Source organism: Barbus barbus (assembly GCF_936440315.1).
Source record: "Barbus barbus genome assembly, chromosome: 8".
Lineage (NCBI taxonomy): Eukaryota > Metazoa > Chordata > Actinopteri > Cypriniformes > Cyprinidae > Barbus > Barbus barbus.
Genome location: NC_136736.1, coordinates 5,946,911 through 5,966,475, shown reverse-complemented (window position 1 = coordinate 5,966,475; position 19,565 = coordinate 5,946,911). Strand labels below are relative to the sequence as shown.

Here is a 19,565-nt window from a genome sequence, read left to right as displayed (position 1 = left end):
CTGAGTGAGGGGGAGCCACCTTGCTTTTTTTTTTTTTTTTTTTTTTTTTTTTTTCTTTTTTCTCTTCTCCCATTTTTAAGGTTGGTGTTCCTGACAGTCTGAAGGACCCCTGCTGGTTGTTAATGCCTCTGCATAAACATATTTCAGTGTGACGCTCAAGCAATTTTTTGTTCTTTTGTTTTCGTTTCAGATTCTATTTTTTAAACCAGCTTTTCCCCGTTTAATTTTCTTCATTGGTAATTCTTGAGGTGCAGCATTAAAGTCTGTCAGTCTATGTTTAAAGGTTAGTTTTAAATGCTGATGTTGATTAAGTCCGAAATGGCTTGTTCAGAAGAAACCTGTTTGGTTTTCTTTGTGTGCCAATGTGCTTGTATGCTCACAGGGAGACAGCTTGTAAGTCTGTTTGGTGTGCGTGTTTGTGTTTGTTCAAGCTGTTGAGAGTTTGCTCTTGCCGTTTGAGCAGTGTGTGCTGTCTGTACACAGGAAGTCTTATATCTCCCATTTTGACCCGACTGTGTCCTACTTTCAGTGAGATGTTGTGGTCTGGGAACTAACCAGCTGGATAGACACTAACAATAGTGCTACTGTATTGTCTTTTTAAAACCTTGTTCACACTGACAGTGATTTTTTTTTTTTTTTTTTTTAATTTTTTTTTTTAGTTATTGTACTTTCACTTCTCAAAGTTTGAGAACTGGCCTGTGGGTTCATGACATTTAATGGTGACTAAGAACTTTCTATGTTGTCTAAGAAAAGTTTTATTTTTTTTCTTGGGAGAGCAATGTGTGTATTTTTGGCTCCAAGTTATCCAAAGTTTGTTTTAAGCCATCCTAGATACCTTTTAAAATTTTCAGAACAGCCTAGATTAGTCAACATGGCATGAGGAGAGAATACCAAAGGATAGCACAGCACATTCCAGACAAATGTGGAAATTATCATGAATAGAAATGCACAATGTATTCATGTTGATGTAAAGATTTAAGAGAACTGTTGCTCACAAAGTCTGAACCTAGCCTGGTACTGCAGTACACTGATGATTTTGTTGCATTTTCTATCCACCGACGTGTTTGAGACACAACCCTGAAATTTAGTAGTAATGTGCTTCCCAGCAGTAGAAATCATATGATGGTTTCATGGACATCATGGTAATCTTACTCTTCTGTCTTTTTAAAGAAATGGGCAGTAGAGCGAAAAGGTTATGTGTTGGAGAGCGACGGTTGCCATACAGCGGTGCAGATTGGTGTTCAGGGGGAGAGAGTGATGAAGACGACCCAGGATTCTTCAGTATGTGGTTTCAGAGTTACTTTTTTTATTTATAATAAAATGCATTTAAAGTGTAAAACAGTTCTTACCTTAAAAAATGTAGGTATGAAATGGTAATTGACATCTCGTGGCACAGATTTATGTAATACTAATAAGATTTTGATTTGTAATTACAAATTCAATTGGCAAACTGACATTTTAAGTCTTACTGCAAAAAAAAATGACAAGACTGAGTGATTGGCAACATGTTATCTTATTGTTGCTAATACTATGTGATCATATCTATAATGCTATATTCTTATGTTTTACAGACTGTAACTCCGCTGACATAAAGCCAGATCCAGTTGCTCTTTCTGCTTCTACGCCTACCCATAATACAGTTGGAGGACAGAGCACAGCGTCTGAATTGGGGAGTGGGCAGAAACCAGGGTCAAAGGTTGTTTACGTCTTCACCACCGAGATGGCCAACAAGTAAAGATTTCCTGTTTGTTCTTTATAAATGGTGCTTGTCATAATATAATTGTGAATGTGTGCTAACGTTTTGCACCCTCAGGTGCACTGCTAAAATGCAGTTGTTCTGTTAAATCATATTGCCATGGTTTTGTCAGTTCAAAGAAGCAAATCCCTCTATCACTATCTCTCGCTTTCATATTTCCTTTTTGCTGAGTGGTAAAAGATGAAAGCGTTTGAGCACTGACAGCAACATGTTTGCCTAAACTAGTCTCTTAGATGGCAGATATTAGAATGCCAAATGTTAGTGACAGGAAGTGTCAGAAACTTTGTCAGATGTTGTGACCATAACGAAAATCTCCCACAGAGCAGTGCCATTACTGCTCTGCCATCACACTAGATGGGACTGAGCCCAGTGTCAATTTCTTGTGTGACTATTTGTCTGTCCTTTTCTAGCACTGGTGTGAATGTGGCTATGGACAGTCACAGTACTCGTTACTAGCATGGTGGGAGTTAAATAAATATGTTCTGTAATAAAACTGAAACGTGTGATTTCTGTGCCACTATCGTCAATGAACAGAATTGCTAAAAAGTTTTTAAATTGCTTGAGCCAGTGTTGCTTTGTCTGTCTATTTGGCATGCTCAAACAAACAGCAATTTTATAGTAGTGCCACAGATACAGATTGCTTACAGCTTTCAAGAAAATCAACTGTCGTTTCTACATATTAAACTGGGATTGGCGAAAGTGTTTTACTTGAAAATAAATACACTTCAGCTTTAAATTAGATATAAAAGTGAATACTGTTTTTGGTCAGAAGAGTTATGCAAAGCTTTGACTGTGACTATTTTCTTCCCATCTCAGGGCGGCAGATGCAGTCATAACGGGACATGTAGAAAACATCATCACTTACCACATGAATAATATCTCTAATGGCAAGGGTGGAAAGCCCCAGCTCCCCCTGGTAAGAAAGGACATCACTGAATCGTGATTACACTAAATGACATTTAGTAGCAAACATTCTTGACAAGATTTTCACAGACGCATTAAAAGTGTATATTTATTGTGTCTGTTTTAGAACAATCAGATCGGGTCCCTCAGAAGTGACACTAAACAGCAAGGAGTTCCGTCCCAGCAACAGCCCTCATCTCTCGCCAGTGATCAGAACCACCAAGCAGCCTCTAAAGTAGCGCAGCCAGGCCAGCAGCAACAACCTCAAGCGCAACCCACCCAACCTCAGCAACCAACCCAGGGGGCAAAACCAACTAGCCTGCCTCCAGACAATGCACCTTCAGCTGGTATGGACTCTAAGAGCCTCCCTAGCAGTAGCCCACAGGATGGTGCTGGATCCCACGATGGTAGCAACTCTGTAGGGACACCTGGTAGCCAGGCCTCCAACCAGCCTCCCAATGCTGGCCCTCCACAGAGCTTCCCGTCCCTAGACTTACCTAAAGGGGCAGATGCCAAGCTCACAGCTCAACACCACCAGCAGCTGGCTCATGAAATCATGTCTAGCATGGGGGACAACTCTGAGGGCCTTTCCCAAGAGCAACTTGAACACAGGGAACGTTCCTTACAGACTTTACGTGATATACAGCGTATGCTCTTCCCAGATGATAAGGACATGGCTGCCATGGGCCAAGGGAACATGGGTGGACCCCTGCCCAATTCTGCAATGATGGAAGGAGGGCCCAAGAAAATAGAACAAGGGCCTCTCCAAGCCATGATGGCCCAGTCAAAAAGCCTTGGGAAGCCAGGTGGTCCGGGAGGACCACGTCCAGATGGGCCTCCCTTTGGTCCGCCTGGTCCTAGAGACATGCCCTTTTCTCCAGATGATCTTGGACCCCCTCCACCAGGTCCAGGACCTATGAACTCACATCCAGGTCTTGGTGGAGAGCATGGAGACCATATGACCCCAGAGCAGATGGCCTGGCTAAAACTGCAGCAAGACTTCTATGAGGAGAAGAAGCGCAAACAGGAACAAATGCAGCATAGGCCAATGGGAGACATGATGCTTCATCAGGGTGGACCTAGAGGAATGATGCGAGGTCCGCCGCCACCCTACCAGATGAATCCTGGAGAGGTGTGGGGCCCTGGTGGCCCTGAACCATTCCCTGACCAGATGAACATGGGCCCCAGAGGGATGCATCCACACATGCAGAGGATGCCTGGCTTCCCTGGCATGATGAACCCTGACATGGAGGGAGGGCCCAATACTATGCCCAGACCTGGAATGAACTGGCCTGATGATATGCCAAAAATGGGGGATGGGAGGGGATTCCCTCCTGGGCAAGGCATGTTTGGAGGTCCGGGTGGAAGGGTGGAAAGATTCCCTAATCCTCAGTCTGTACAGGAAGCTATGTTCCATCAAGGTATGGGTGATAAACAAGGCATGGGTCTGACGCCTGGCATGATGATGGAGATGAATCGAATGATGGGTAATCAAAGACCCATGGAGCCTGGAAATGGAGGTGGCATGATGTTTCCCAGAATGCCAGGTGACGGTCCCATGAGCCCCACCTCAAGAATGGAGTTTGTGAAAGGTCTTGGTCGAGACATGAATGAATTTGGCATGGGACCTGGAAACATCAATGTAAACATGGGTCCTAGCCCTCAGATGATACCCCCTAAGATGAGAGATCCACCAATGAACCTTAGTCCAGAGGAAATTATGAAGATGAGGCAAGGTGGAGGTCCAATGCCTGACAATGTAGTTCCTTCACAGAGAATGATGCAGGGGCCTCCTTTCCATGACCAGCCCCATGCAGGAGACATCAACATGGGACCCAACCGACAATTCCCTGGCATGGGTCCCCATGGCCCTGGAAATCCAAGAGGTCCCAGAGGCGAGCCACCCTTCGGACCTGATCAAAGAGGAGGCAGTGTGGGTGGAAATGGTCGTCTTAGTCACATGCCTCCTTTACCACCGAACCAAGCTCCCAACAGCTCAGGGCCTCCGCCTGGCCAGAGGAATATGAGTCGCAAGCCCTCAGACCTAAATGTTCAGTCTGGCCCCGCTAATTCGCCCAACATCAATGTCAACCCGCTAAAGTCACCAACACTGCGGCAGGTCCAGTCTCCGATGCTGGGCTCACCATCTGGTAACCTCAAGTCTCCACAGACGCCGTCCCAGCTAGCTGGTATGCTAAGCGGACCATCAGCGGCAGCAGTAGCAGCAGCGGCAGCCATTAAGTCTCCACCCATGATGGGCTCAGCAGGGGCATCACCCGTCCATATGAAGTCTCCTTCGCTTCCTGCCCCCTCCCCTGGCTGGACGTCGTCACCCAAGCCGCCCATGCAAAGCCCAGGAATCCCTCAGAACAACAAGCCTCCCCTTAGTATGACGTCACCAAATATGATGGGGAGTGTAGAGCAAGGTACAATAAAAATTCCTGCCTAAACAATTATTAGTCTTTATTAGTCATTATGTATGTTATACAAGTTTACTTTTTAGTCAGTGTGCATATGGCATATTTTTATGTGGATAGTTTATCATTATATAGCACTGTTGGTACTTTTTGTTGGTCCCCTTTAGCCTTTAGACATTTTGTTGACTGTAGGTGACTTTGCAACTACACGTCAATCACCAGTCACTAGAGTATTAGTAAACCATCTGCTTAATATCTGCTGAAACATTTTATTGGTTGCCCAGCATTGGAATGTTGAACAGACATTCTACTAACTTTAAGTAATTTTGCAAGTACAACTTATTCTACTAATCCTAACCATGACAGTCTACTAATACTCTTGTGACAGTTAGTTGATCGATAGTTGAAAAGTTAATTGTACTCAATGTCTAAAGGGACCATCAAAATAACCAGGGCTCCATTTCTCAAATGCATTCTGAGCCTAAGTAGATCGTAGAACCATTTCCACCAGTGGTCTCGATAAGTTTAGTTCACAATGCTTTTGAGAACATGGTCCAAGAATATATTTAGTGGCACTGTTTTCATGTGGTCTCAATTATTCCTGCTAATTTCAACATCAACAAAATAAAAGGTTACAGCAGGACATTTTTAGTAATGTGTTTGCAGCAGCTATTGACCTAAGAGTTGTCAGATAAAAGGTCATTGGTAAAAACATATATCTCTCTTCTCTTGACCTCCTCTCTCCTCTTCTGTTCTCAGGTGGTAATCCTCCTCCCTCCGGTAGTTCCTCCAGTCAGCCAGGTGGCATGAATGTGCCAGGAAGTCTTCCATCCAGCAGCCCCTACACAATGCCCCCAGAGCCAACGTTATCCCAAAATCCTCTTTCCATCATGATGTCCCGCATGTCCAAGTTCGCAATGCCCAGTTCTACACCCCTCTACCATGATGCAATCAAAACCGTGGCTAGCTCTGATGATGACTCGCCGCCTGCTCGATCGCCAAACCTGCCATCTATGAACAACAGCATGCCCGGTAATGTCTATAAAAGTTAATGAAAATGCAGTCGGTTTTGGTCATGGTGGCATTTTCTGGAGGTCTTTTCCACTAAATCAAAATCTTTTGGTTCTCTTTGTAGGTATGGGTGTGAACCATCACCCAGGTCATCCTCGAATGATGACACCCAACTCTTCTGGTCCCATGCCTTCCCTCAGCCCAATGGGGATGAACACTATGGGCTCCCAGCCACTTTCCCATGGCATGCCAAACCAGATGCCCTCGCCCAATCCCATGGGCCCCAATATGCCTCCTCACTCTGGGCCTATGGGTCCAGGCATGATGCCTCATGGTATGATGATGAACCCAGTCTCCCAAGACCCTGGCATGGGCAACAACCAGATGATGCCACAGGGGCGTATGGGTCTTCCTCACCGAGGACAGGGCTTCCCTCCAGGACAGTCACCTCCACAGCAGGTTCCCTTTCCTCACAATGGTCCCGGGCACCAGGGTGGCTTCCCTCACGGGATGGGTTTCCAGGGTGAAGGGGGCCTGCTGGGCAGGATGGGCAATATGCCTCATGGACCTGGTGGTGAGCCAGGTATGTGTAAACCTAACACTCCAGGAGGCCAGGAGTTTAATAACATGCCGGGTGTCTTCACTGACTCAGATCTACATGAGGTCATGCGACCAGGTGCGTCAGGTATCCCAGAGTTTGACCTCTCTCGAATTATCCCCTCTGAGAAGCCTAGCCAGACTCTGTCCTACTTCCCTCGTGGTGGAGACGCCCCTGTTGGGAAGCCACCACACCCGTCTGGCCCACCTGGCTTTCCCCAAATGCAGGGGATGATGGGTGAGGGCAATCCGAGGATGGGCCTCCCCATGCAGGGAATGGGTGGTCCTCCTGGACCTGGACATATGGGACCACAGGACATGCCCATGGGTAATCCAGGCCACAACCCCATGAGACCCCCAGGTTTTATGGGTCAGGGTATGATGGGGCCACAGCACAGGATGTTGTCTCCTGGCCAGCAGCCAGGAATGATGGGAGGCCCTGGAATGATGCAAGGAAAGGAACGGCCGATGTACAACCACCCTGGCCCTGTGGGCTCTCCTAACATGATGATGTCACTACAAGGGATGAGCGGTCCTCAGCAGACTATGATGATGCCCTCTCAGATGAGGCCTCGGGGAATGGCAGCAGACATGGGCATGGGATTTAACCCTGGTCCAGGGAACCCTGGGAATATAATGTTTTGAGCCTCCACTACAATTTTGAACAGTCGGGAAACTGTGTAACCTGTGAAATAAAAACCTTCCTAATGAAAGACAAAAAGAAACACTTTGTTGTCAAGCAGATACGTGTGGAAACCGGGACATTTTCTGTGCACATACACACCCTGACACCTGGTTAGAGCAAGGTTTATAGCTTACTCAGTGATGGGTGTCCATCACATACACATGGATGTGTTCACAGGGCATCTTCTGCAATGGTAATGTCATTAAACAGGCAGAAGTGTGAGAAGCTAATTGTGCTTTCCTCAAAGTTGGGCTCAGGTCCGGCACCGTTTGGAAGGGACTTTTTTTCGATAACTTGGGAATGTATATGGAATTTACAAGACCGACTCACGTCGAGGATATTTGTTTGACATTGTGGACAAGATGCCACACAAAGTCTACAGCAAACCAATATGACCGTTTAGGGGCTTCATTGTACTTTTATACATAGTTGGAAACCAGGAAAGATTGTTGGAAAAAAAAAAGTCCAAGAACTGAAAGAATAGACATGAAAGTGGAAAAGTCAAGGAACATTTTGTCACAAGGTGCACCGTCTTGGCTATATGTTTACATCTCATCGCATCACTTCCCTCCAAACAGGAAATGCTCTTTGTATGTGTGTACTGTACTTGTGTTGTTAAAGGGATTCTACCAGTGATTTCTATAGTTTTTTTTTTTCGTCTTCATTTGTAAAGGGGGGATTGAAGTGGTTGTTTGTGGACAGTAGGTGACACAACAGCACCACAAAATACTGTGGACTGTGGGGCGTACAGAATATTTTAAATTTAATTTTCTTTGCTACTCCAGTGTATGATAAAACCAAACTAAGACCTCATACAGATCATAGTATTATTAAAAAAGCACAAACAAGAATTAACTGTAAAGAATAAAGTGTTTTCTTTTCTCCTTTTTTTTTTAATTGTAGAGAAAAACACTTTGACAGTCAGTAGGAGCAGTAATCAGATGTATGCAGTGTGGTCTCCCTTTCCTGTTTTAGAAACCTCTGTGAGCTGGTCTGGGTACAGGTGAGGGTGACTGTGGAGGGGCATTTTTGAACCCCATAAACCAGCAGCACTCAGTTCTGCAGTGACACTCAGGCTACTGTCTGCATATCTGTGTCTGTCCGACAAGGACTGCAGTCAAGCTGTCGCTGTTTGCCACCACTGCAGAATACATTGAAAATCGCTTGGCTGTGTACAGCTATACAGTGCAGCGCTGACAACATCTGAGCTACTGGAGGGTGGGCTTTTTCTTTCTTTTTTTTTTTTTTTGTAGAAAACAAATGATTATTAAAGCAAAAACAGAAAAAAAGCTAATAGGTTGTCTTCTTGTCCCTGCCCCTCCTGTGTTGATGCTCGTCATGTGTAACTCCATTGAATTTGGTACTGAACCACTTCCTAAGGCTGGGCTGTGGTGTTGGACAACAAATAAAATATATTGTTTGGTATAAAGGGTGTCAATGCCTTTGTGTGTATCTCATGGCTACTAATGGTCTTCCTCTGCCCCCTAGTGGCAGGTTATGTTTTCCTTTAAAAAATGTTTGGCTACCAGTTGCACAAAGCCAACAAGACATGATTATTTGGAATCTGTTATTATTTGTATGATCGAGTTGGCAGGTGTAACATATTTAATCCGGTTTAGGGGTGGTGTAGCAAGTTTTTAAAGATATAATTTGGTACTAGAATGTTGTAATGCAAATTCCACAAGGTAATCACCCCTGGGTATTTTTGAGCAATGCATTTTTCATGTATTGCAATGTGCTTTGTATAAAACCATCAGGTAAATCACAAATATGTGATTACTTTGAATTTATGGAGAATCTCAATTTTGCCATTTCGGATTATTGCTATGGAAAAGCTTCGAACAACACTCTTATTGGTCATTTAAAACAATCAAATTAGTAAAAAATATTAAAATGTTAATTTATGTTTACAGTTACAGATTCTATATAGCCTGCTTATGCAGATGGCAGAATTACAGGTACAGGTAAAGTACGTTAAAAATGGCATATCTCATTGTGTATTATCTCACTTCAGATATTAACAACTTTAAATTATGTATGTTTGCAGTTACACTTACAGTCTTTGCTAATTGTTCATTTGTTTGTGGAGAATTCATGCTTGGCTGACCGTGGCTTGATTCTCCTGTAAGTGGACCAGTCTTTTTCCAACCTCAATGTCTTTTAGTAAATTCTTTCAAAATGTATGTTTGTTTGTGGTGCAATAATCATCCAGCACGTTGCTTTTGAACTGATGGTGGAGAGTGCTTTCCATTGCAGGGCTAATTTTAGCCGAGGTTAGATGAGATTTAGCAGCTGCTGCAAGGAGACTAGTTCACTTATTTGGTCCCTATTTATCCACCAGCACAAAATGTAAAGCACTTCAGTGTCAGGATAACAACACATGACCTATTAGATTACACAGAGCATTCTGATGAGTGGAGTGCATGTCTACTGGCTAGCTTTGTATTGTAGTGGAGAGTGGTTGCGCCATCTAGTGGTAGCCGTGACATGATTGGTTAGATGCCATTTGACATGTAAGTGGTAGGGGGTTTTGTGTATGCTGCCATTTTTAGTTTTTTATTTTATCTTTACTGCAGTATGCATTCATAACATAAAAAAACACTTATACATAAAATTAAGAACAAGCACATCTGTTTTTACAAACAGAATTAGAAATACTGCAAAGGTTAAAAAATTCTTTTACATTCCTTTTGCTTTCATATTTTCAGGCAAAGTATACATATTTGGGCTCAGTTCAAGAGCTCTTCACCCAAGATTTTCTCAGTTTAAATCACTCTTGCACTGTCAGGATGATTTGGTTTTATTAAATTAGATGCAAATGTTTCTTCAGAGCTGGCCAGTCCCTGGATTTACAGTAATATTTAAATGTTTTCAATATTTCACATCGCATTTGTCTCTGTCCGTTGTCCTGTTGCAATCAATATGGGTTGGGAAGTCACCATAAGTGTTCAAAATGCAAAATGTCCATTTCAAATGATAAGCTCAACGTCCATTTTTCATTTGAGAAATGCATTTGACGAAGAAAGAAACGTAAATTTTCTTATCAGCAGTCTAGAATATTTAAATACTGATAAGATCAGCAAATAAAATATAAACATTTAATTTACCAATAAAGAGAAAAAAACATCTCATTATGGTGCAATAGTATGTTATGGTGCATTATTACAGTGAAACTGGTGTATTTCAGAGTTAAAAAGTTGGCTTGATTTTATGTTTCCAATGCATTAGACCAAATGCAAAGCGACAAATGGCATTTCAGAGGTTGAACAGGTTTCAAATTTTTGAAAGAATGAAAGATTATAAAGATAAGCATATTAAGTATAACATGTCTTGATTTCAAGTAGTTTTTTTTTTTTTTTCAAAAAATGGTCAAATGGTTTTCTTTATGCATCACTCACATTATGCATCTGTGCAAATGTGTGAACTGATATTCTGGCTCAGTCTATCAGTCAGCAATTAAGTAAATATGTAAGGTCAAGTGCAAAATCATGTCACAGATTTATGACTAGTCGCACTAGACGACCTTTTTCCAGATGCGATCGGTCAGTGCTATACTGCAAGGTCATCCGGTCTCATGCGGCTGCTGGTCCCGCTGCTCTTGCTAAATCTTCGCTTGTCCTCAACGAAATCACTGCTTGGAAACGAAGGCGAGCCGTATGAATTGGGCATCTCTGTAGGTGTATGTGAGAAGCTCAAGAAGTTGACACCTAGGTAGTCTTGACCTCGATGGCGTTCAGTGACCATGTTCACTGAGTTTTGCTGGTGCTCAAACCGGTCGTGAAAAGGTGGGCAGGTCAGATGTAAAAGCGAGTGTGCGTGTGTCTGTATGGTAGGGGAAGACGGTGGAGATGTCAGGCACTGGTTGAAGTCAGGAGGCGGAGTGCAGGCTCTGTTTGGTGTGGACAGGTTTCGTGAGACTGCAGCTACGATGTATGGTGTATTTGGTCGCTGTTTGGAAGCCTTATATCTTTGCAAACAACCCTTAAACTGCTTCCACGCCAAATGATAGAGTTCTACGATACTGAGAAATAGCGACACAGCCGCTACCGCCAGCATAAACACAATAAAAACGTTCTTCTCTGTTGGTCTCGAGATGTAGCAGTTAACCGCATGCGGACATGGAGTGGCCTTACACACGTAGAGCGCATTAAGGAAGACTCCATAGATCATGTACTGGACTATGATGAAGATCACTTCCATTACAGAGCGGATGAGGATGCTTAGTACGTACGTTTGTAGCAAAGCCCCCTTCAATCGCAACTTCCCACCTCCACCTTCATCCTCCTTATCACAGTTCTTTTCTTCCTCTGGGTACTTCTCTCCATCTCTTTGCGGCCCTTCATCATCTTGCTCTTTCCTCCTCTTCTCCTCTCTGCGGACAATGTGCATTGCGTGTCCCATGTAGATGAGAGAAGGCGTGGACACGAACACAATCTGGAGCACCCAGAATCGGATATGCGCAATGGGAAATGCTCGATCGTAACAAACGTTCTCACAACCGGGCTGCTCCGTGTCGCAGGTGAAGTCTTCCTGCTCGTCGCCCCACGAGGACTCGGCGGCCGTGCCCAGGACCAAGATCCGGAAGATGAAAAGAGTGGTGAGCCACACCTTTCCCACCGAGGTGGAATGCTCCTGGACTTCTTCTAGAAAGTTCCCCAGCAGACTCCAGTCAGCCATGACTAGTCAGAAGAGCCTGAGAAAAAACAGTAGTGTGAATGAAGGGAAAACGTATCCTTTACTAATTTACTTTCATGCTGTTACAGTTAATGTCTTCTGTTTGTACAAACAGTGGGGCAAATAAGTATTTGATGCACTGCCAATTTTTTCCCACTTACAAAGAAGGGAGAGATCTGTAATTTTCATCGTAGGTAAACCTCAACTGTGAGACGGAATATAAAAAATCCAGAAAATCACATTATATGATCTTTGAATAATTAATTTCCATTTTATTGCATGAAATAAGTATTTTATACAATAGAAAAATAGAACTTAATATTTGGTACAGAAACCTTTGTTCACAATTACAGAGTTCAGACGTTTCCTGTAGTTCTTGACCAGGTTTGCACACACTGCAGCAGGGATTTTGGCCCACTCCTCTATACAGGTCTTCTCCAGATCTTTCAGGTTTTGGGGCTGTCGCCGGGCAACACAGAGTTTCAGCTCCCTCCATAGATTTTCTATTGGGGTCAGGTCTGGAGACTGGCTAGGCCACTCCAGGACCTTGAAATGCTTCTTACAGAGCCACTCCTTAGTTGCCCTTGCTGTGTGTTTGGGGTCATTGTCATGCTGGAAGACCCAGCCACGACCCATCTTCAATGCTCTTACTAAGGGAAGGAGGTTGTTGCCCAAAATCTCGCGATACATGGCCCCATCCATCCTCCCCTCAATACGGTGCAGTCGTCCTGTCCCCTTTGCAGAAAAGCACCCCCAAAGCATGATGTTTCCACCCCCATGCTTCACGGTTGGGATGGTGTTCTTGGGATTGTACTCATTCTTCTTCTTCCTCCAAACACGGCGAGTGGAGTTTATACCAAAAAGTTCTATTTTGGTCTCATCTGACCACATGACCTTCTCCCATGCCTCCTCTGGATCATCCAGATGGTCTTTGGCAAACTTCAGACGGGCCTGGACATGTGCTGGCTTGAGCAGGGGGACCTTGCACGTGCTGCAGTGACGGTGTAGTAGTAATCCATGACGGTGTAGTGTGTTACTAATGGTAACCATTGAGACTGTGGTCCCAGCTCTCTTCAGGTCATTGACCAGATCCTCCCGTGTAGTTCTAGGCTGATCCCTCACCTTTCTCAGGATCATTGATACTCAACGAGGCGAGATCTTGCATGGAGCCCCAGTCCGAGGGAGATTGACAGTCATCTTGAATTTCTTCCATTTTCTAATAATTGCGCCAACAGTTGTTGCCTTCTCACCAAGCTGTTTGCCTATTGTCCTGTAGCCCATCCCAGCCTTGTGTCCTACAATTTTGTCCCTGGTGTCCTTAGACAGCTCTTTGGTCTTGCCCATAGTGGAGAGGTTGGAGTCTGATTGATTGAGTGTGTGAACAGGTGTCTTTTATACAGGTAACGAATTAAAACAGGTGCAATTAATACAGGTAATGAGTGGAGGATAGGAGGGCTTCTTAAAAGACAAACTAACAGGTCTGTGAGAGCCAGAATTCTTGCTGGTTGGTAGGTGATCAAATACTTATTTCATGCAATAAAATCATACAATGGGATTTTCTGGATTTTTAAAAAATATTCTGTCTCTCACAGTTGAGGTGTACCTACGATGAAAATGACAGATCTCTCCATTCTTTGTAAGTGGGGAAACTTGAAAAATCGGCAGTGTGTCAAATACTTATTTGCCCCACTGTACATGTTGTGCTAAACCTTATCGTTGGTTATTATTATTTTTGTTAAATTTCACCCACACCAGTAGATGTCAGTATCAAGTCTTATTGACCAATGAAATTCAAATTCCCCTAAAAGTTCATGCTAATTTCTTCTATGTACTTATGTACAATAATATATAGTGTAGTAAAATTTAGGCACGTACTCAAAATGTAACAATATTTAAGGCCTGTTTAAGTGCATTGTGCACTGTGGTCGGACTTTGGTACAATTCCAACCTTGATTTTTCATAGAGACAGTATTACTTTGTGACTCCTAAGCTGCATTCAGAATATCACACTATTCTTATTGTTTCTGCCACATTAAGATATGGGATAAATAATGCTAGTTGTATGCTATTTTGAAATCTGTGTTAGATAGTATAGTCATATACTGCACTGCTTAGTGCCTTCTCATGCTGTTATAAAACAAGGACAAAGATGTCAAACATGCAGCAACTGTATATTTGGGCTGTGTGTGTGTGTGTGTGTAGATTTCTGTTATTCAATACAAACTTTTCCCACACACACTCAAGCACTGGGAGTCTGAGAAAAGGAGACGGAAGAATTTGAGGAACCTACAGCTAAAAATAAGCAAAGAAGTAGATATTTAGTGGCATTTGTCTTTTCTGGGTATTTGATGGCTGAGCGTTTCCTGTTATTTTAAAGCAACCGTGAATATTTTGAAGAATGCTGGTAATCTAAGAGTTCGTGGTCCCCATTGACTTATAGCATTTCTTTCCATACTATGGAAGTCAATGGGTATCCAACAACTCTTTGGTTCTTCAAAATATCTTCTTTTGTGTGAAATTTATACAGGTTTGGAACAACATGAGGGTGAGTAAATGATGACAAAGTTGTCATTTTTGGGTGAATTATTCCTTTAAGACTACACTCAAGTCATAAAGCTTGTCATATTTAAATGTCATGGGAAATGTTCAGTTGTCCTTTAGGGCAGGGTGATGCTGGATAAACGTGTATTATTTTTTACTTTTTAAAATTTTGTTGGTACATATGTACCAATTACACAGTGTAATGATGCTCTCTATTGGTCTCGCTCTCTCTCCCTCTGGATTAATGCAAAGTTTAGCATCAGAGTCTCAGTCCTCAAGGGGGTTTATGGGAAGAGGGAGCCCAGAATACTCTCATTGCTTTAACGTGAGAACTTGGGTAAGACTCTGTGTTTAAGAAACAGTTTGTCTGTGGGAAGTATTGAGAAAATATTTGGATGTAAATTTAACTGCAGAAACGCACTGTGTAAACAGACCTTATTCAGACCCACTCTGCCAGAAGTTTATCAGTCTTGAGCTTGATGCCCCACCAGCATTATTTTAAGAATGCGTTTCAGCAAGGAGGGAGGTTTTCAGCCTTTATCAACTTCCTCCTCTAAAGTTCACATACAGAAGAATAGGCTCATTGCTTCTTGACTGATTTGATACAGTAATGACCAAATGATTATTCATTATTCTTTACATAGTTTGATTCCTATAATTTGACACCTATATTCCTATAATATTTATTGCTATTGTTATTCTGCGAATTCAGTCTCTCTATATATACATATGTTGTCAACAATTACTGGGAAGGACAGTTTGGCATCAGATGTGGGAACCGCGTCTTTAAAGACAGACTGAATTTGGCGGAGTCGCTATATAAGTGTGTCTCACTCCCCTCCACTTTAAGGAAACAATCCTAAACAATATAATTTCCCTCTTACAAGGCACTTGAAAGGAAACTGGCTGAGTTCAAGACACTGAGGCCAAAGAGGTTATTTGCACACTTAAAAGACTGTGCTTTATAGGTTTACGAGTTTGTAGGTGAGAATGTAGTTGTGTAGACTAAATCTCACTAATCTAACTAAAGCCAAATCTCAGTCGTGCTGATAAATGAACAATATTGCACGGCTACTCCTATTGCTCATCATATTATATTATGTTATATTGTACTGTATTGTACAGTTCTTTCTGGTCCTCGAATCTGATTGGCTGAGAGGAGTGTGATATTCTAGTGATAACAGAACTCGCACCATTTGTATCACTCCGCTTGCCGTATTTATCGCTGCAAATGTCATGGCGGATGCCCAAATCCACCATAAATTTATAAATATGAAATTTTATAATAATTTTGTGTTACGGAATGTAGTTTTAAGGTTTTTTTTTGGCATTGACTTAAAATATTCAGTTTGTTAATAAAACGTCTATTTTAAAATTTGCTTCAACGTTTTTAGAGATGCGAGCTCCAGGGTGTCAGCGGCTGTTCAGCGCTCATGAAGCCGCCGAGAGCAGACTTACCTCGGCCATTCAAACTCATGATTTATTGTGAATATGAGATTGAGCTGAAGAATGAATGCTGTCAGATGCAGGAAAGTTAAACTGTAAGGAAGTAGTTCTGCACAAAAGAGGACTTTTAAAGACACTCCGTTGTCGTTTCGTATGTATTTACACGCACGTATCGTCGAACAGTTGTATAAATGCAATATCACACTCGTAGCCGTTATTATTATCGTTAGTTGAGCTTAGTTCTTCATATCAGTCTAACTGAAGCTTATATAAACAAAACATTTACCTGTTTTTGTTGCAGGGATTTTTAGTTGCTATAAAAAGTGTCATGGGTCAGCAAACTGTACATCAGCAGTCTAACTATGTGAACATTTCTCAGCGCTATTTCTGTGTTAGTGAAACTTTCAGGAGGAAGGTGGTGAGACCTACTCCCTTCTCCACTTGTTTACCCGAGGAAAGGAGAACAATGCGGGAGTTTTTTTTTGTGGCAGGGTCATCTGGAGATAGATAGGGGCTGCTAAACAGCCATCAAGAAGAGAACCATGCTCTTCCGGCCTCTGATTGTCGTGTCTGTTTGAGTCAGCACTGTGGCAGACGGCACAATAAAGGAAGCCTGATAGCTACATAGATGTGGAATTCAGAGTCAGTAGCAATGCAAACAGAGAATCTATATTACTAATATATTAGATTTAGATTTAAAATCCTTGCAATAAATCAGCACTGAGCGATGAGTCTAACACTGATTGGCTCCTCCAAAAAAATGTATTAATAAAACCAGTTGTCTGCTCGTATACCCCTGAACAGATGGACGTGTCTGCTTTACAGTCAAGAATCAGAAGATGAGCTGTGGGAGCTTTTCCAGAAGAATGGGTGTGTATGCATAAGAGTGTGATCAGCAATTTAATGCAGCTGACAGCGTGACTGAAATAACTTGATGACATCTGAAAACTAAAAACAGCAGAAGGAGCAACAAGGCTATGCTTTAGAGATTGAGTTTTGTCATAAGATACTCATTCACAAGTCAATTCAAGGCTCCCATTGTGTGTGTCGATGTATTCAAAGACGCTCTTCTGGGAATCCATTATTACAGTTTATTCATCAGGCTTTTCCTATTAGTTCCCAGCATGTTAATTGAATAGAGAGACCTAATATTGATTCTCAGCCAAAGTCTGCAAGGTTAGATTAAATTAGATCAGTGAAACACCTATTGAATTTCATATTCAGAATTTTACTGTGTGCCAAAAATATTCCTCCGCTCCTTAGACTCTGATTAATGTCAGGAAGTCATACATATTAGGAACATCAATATTTGAGTTATGATTCCAACATGTGACATTTAAAGAAATATGTAATAATATTTGTTTTTGTTTTATTCGTTTCTGTGGCAACAAATTATGCTTGTACAAAAAAAAAAAAAAAAAAAAAAAAAAAATATATATATATCTGAAATATATATATATATATTATACATCTGAAAGCTGAATAAATAAGCTTTCCATAGATGATATTTCTTAGGATTGGTCAATATTTGCCTGAGATACAACTATTTGAATATCTGGAATCTGATGGTGCAAAAAAAAAAAAAAAAAGGAAAATCGCCTTTAAAGTTGTCTAAATGAAGTTTTAGCAATGCATATTACTAATCAAAAATTAAGTTTTGATATTTATGGTAGGGAATTTACAAAATATCTTCATGGAAAATGATCTTTACATAATATCCTAATGATTTTTTTGCATAAAAGAAAAATCTTTCATTTTGACCCATACAATGTATTGTTGGCTATTGCTACAAATATACCCGTGCTACTTATGACTGGTTTTGTGGTCCAGGGTCACATATATTCAATTTCAGGCATATTGAAGACATTTCCATTCATTCACTAATATTACTTTAAACAGAATGTGTGTATATAATGCTTTACATACCTTTAATAGTTGTGGACCAACAGGTGTCTGTTGATCCGACAGGTGTGCGTTTGTCTCCGTCAACTGATGGGTAAACAGTTGGCTGTTTAGGGATGAATCTTGACAGATTCTTGATCGCTCTGCCTCTTTACCTGAGAACACTTCCTGTTTCTTCTGCTTTTAGGATGTGCGATTAGCTGGCTGACAGTCACTGAGCCTCAGAGGCCTTCAAACCTCAGCTGAATCTTTACTTTGATATATGGTTCTGTTCATATGTTCTGTGATTAGAGTGTTTCTGATGAACGATCTGGAATGGAGTCAGACTGTTGATGCTGTCTTATTGGAAGGGATGCTGAAGGAGGTATGTTGACACCTCAGTGGGAATAAGGTGATTGAACTGCAGCTCTTTTTCTTCCTGTTGTATCTTCCTGACAGGGTCGAGTTGTGGACACAAGGCTGTTTTCAGACAGATTGCTTCTTGTTCACTTGTCATCAGTATATTCCACAGACTGATGGTGAAGATGGACTCTTTATTAAGCCAGTTGACAAAATGTAAGTCATCTCCTTCAAAGATAAAGCTGGAATTGATGGATGACTCGCTGAGGTAGTTTCTAGCCGCAGTCTCTGGGTTTGCGAACGGAAAGATGAATGTCTTTATAGATGCTCACCTCTGTTATTTCACCCCAGAATGAATCTTAAGATACGTCTAGTGTAAAATAAACCAATCAATTCAGTCTTCTCTTTAGATGAGTCCTTGTCCTCTCTGTGTCAGGGGATGACAGATAATCAGAAACAGCTGCTAGCAGGCCGACCACCATCATGGACGATCTGGAAGTGCCCTCATACTCAAAGGACATGTTAAGAAATACCACCAGAGCAGTACCACCTCCTTTCCCTCCCTTTCCCTCGCCACCTCCTTCTACTCCTCCTTCTGCTCTCCTCTCACAATGCTGGACTGCCACTCTATTTTAGTTGAAGGAATATCTCCTCATCAGGAAGGAAAGTGAGATTGTATTGAGAAACAATGGGGAATTGACTCAGGCTTGTGGTTATTGTGTCTCCTGATTATTATTTTGAGCTCTAGAAGGTTCATACGACTCAACTGAAACGTTAGCTTATTTTGCTTTGAGTTTTTTATTTTTTATTTTTTAAATATGTGCCTCTAACTCAATCAAAACCCAATAGGCCATTATTATTAATGCTTTAAGCCTGTTTTATCATAGCATCACGCACTCCTATATAAGGATGATATTCATCCATTACAGAAGGGGGTTCTCAAAGTCTACATTCAAAGGTCCAATATTCATCGATGTCAAAGGTCCGGACAGCTGGTTATTACAAAACTACAAAAGTATGCTTTTAATGAACATACATAAACAAGCAAACAAATAAAAACACTAATTAAAAAAATTAAATAAAATACCCTTTGCATTCAAAATACATTAATAACAAATGCAAAAGTGGCAAAACAATTCATTTAAGTGTCTGCAAAGACATAGATATTTTTCATCTCAGTTTTTATTACTAATTTAAAATGAGACAAATCTCCTATTATTTTAATCTCCAATCTGTCATTTATCAGTTTAGATTTTTTTTTAATGCCTCTAACTAGCAGAAGACACTAACCGGT

The 19,565-nt window shown here is 41.7% G+C and overlaps 2 protein-coding genes across 2 annotated transcripts in view; one reads left to right on the top strand and one right to left on the bottom strand.

Moving 5' to 3' along the window:
* The window catches only part of bcl9 (BCL9 transcription coactivator), a 42,971-nt gene extending 34,181 nt beyond the window's left edge, over positions 1-8,790 (top strand). The window contains exons 6-11 of the mRNA XM_079424219.1: positions 1,171-1,281; positions 1,572-1,731; positions 2,573-2,672; positions 2,787-5,085; positions 5,836-6,108; positions 6,212-8,790. Coding sequence (XP_079280345.1) covers positions 1,171-1,281; positions 1,572-1,731; positions 2,573-2,672; positions 2,787-5,085; positions 5,836-6,108; positions 6,212-7,329 — 4,061 coding nt within the window. The 3' untranslated portion in view covers positions 7,330-8,790. The remainder of the gene's footprint in view (positions 1-1,170; positions 1,282-1,571; positions 1,732-2,572; positions 2,673-2,786; positions 5,086-5,835; positions 6,109-6,211) is intronic.
* Positions 8,619-18,877, bottom strand: LOC306874281 (gap junction alpha-5 protein-like). Its single transcript, XM_079424220.1, has 2 exons — positions 17,957-18,877; positions 8,619-12,062 (listed from the first exon to the last, which is right to left on the bottom strand). Exon 2 carries the CDS (start codon positions 12,044-12,046, stop codon positions 10,919-10,921), a length of 1,128 nt encoding a protein of 375 aa, XP_079280346.1. The 5' UTR covers positions 12,047-12,062; positions 17,957-18,877; the 3' UTR covers positions 8,619-10,918.
* Between the last annotated feature and the right edge of the window lie 688 nt (positions 18,878-19,565).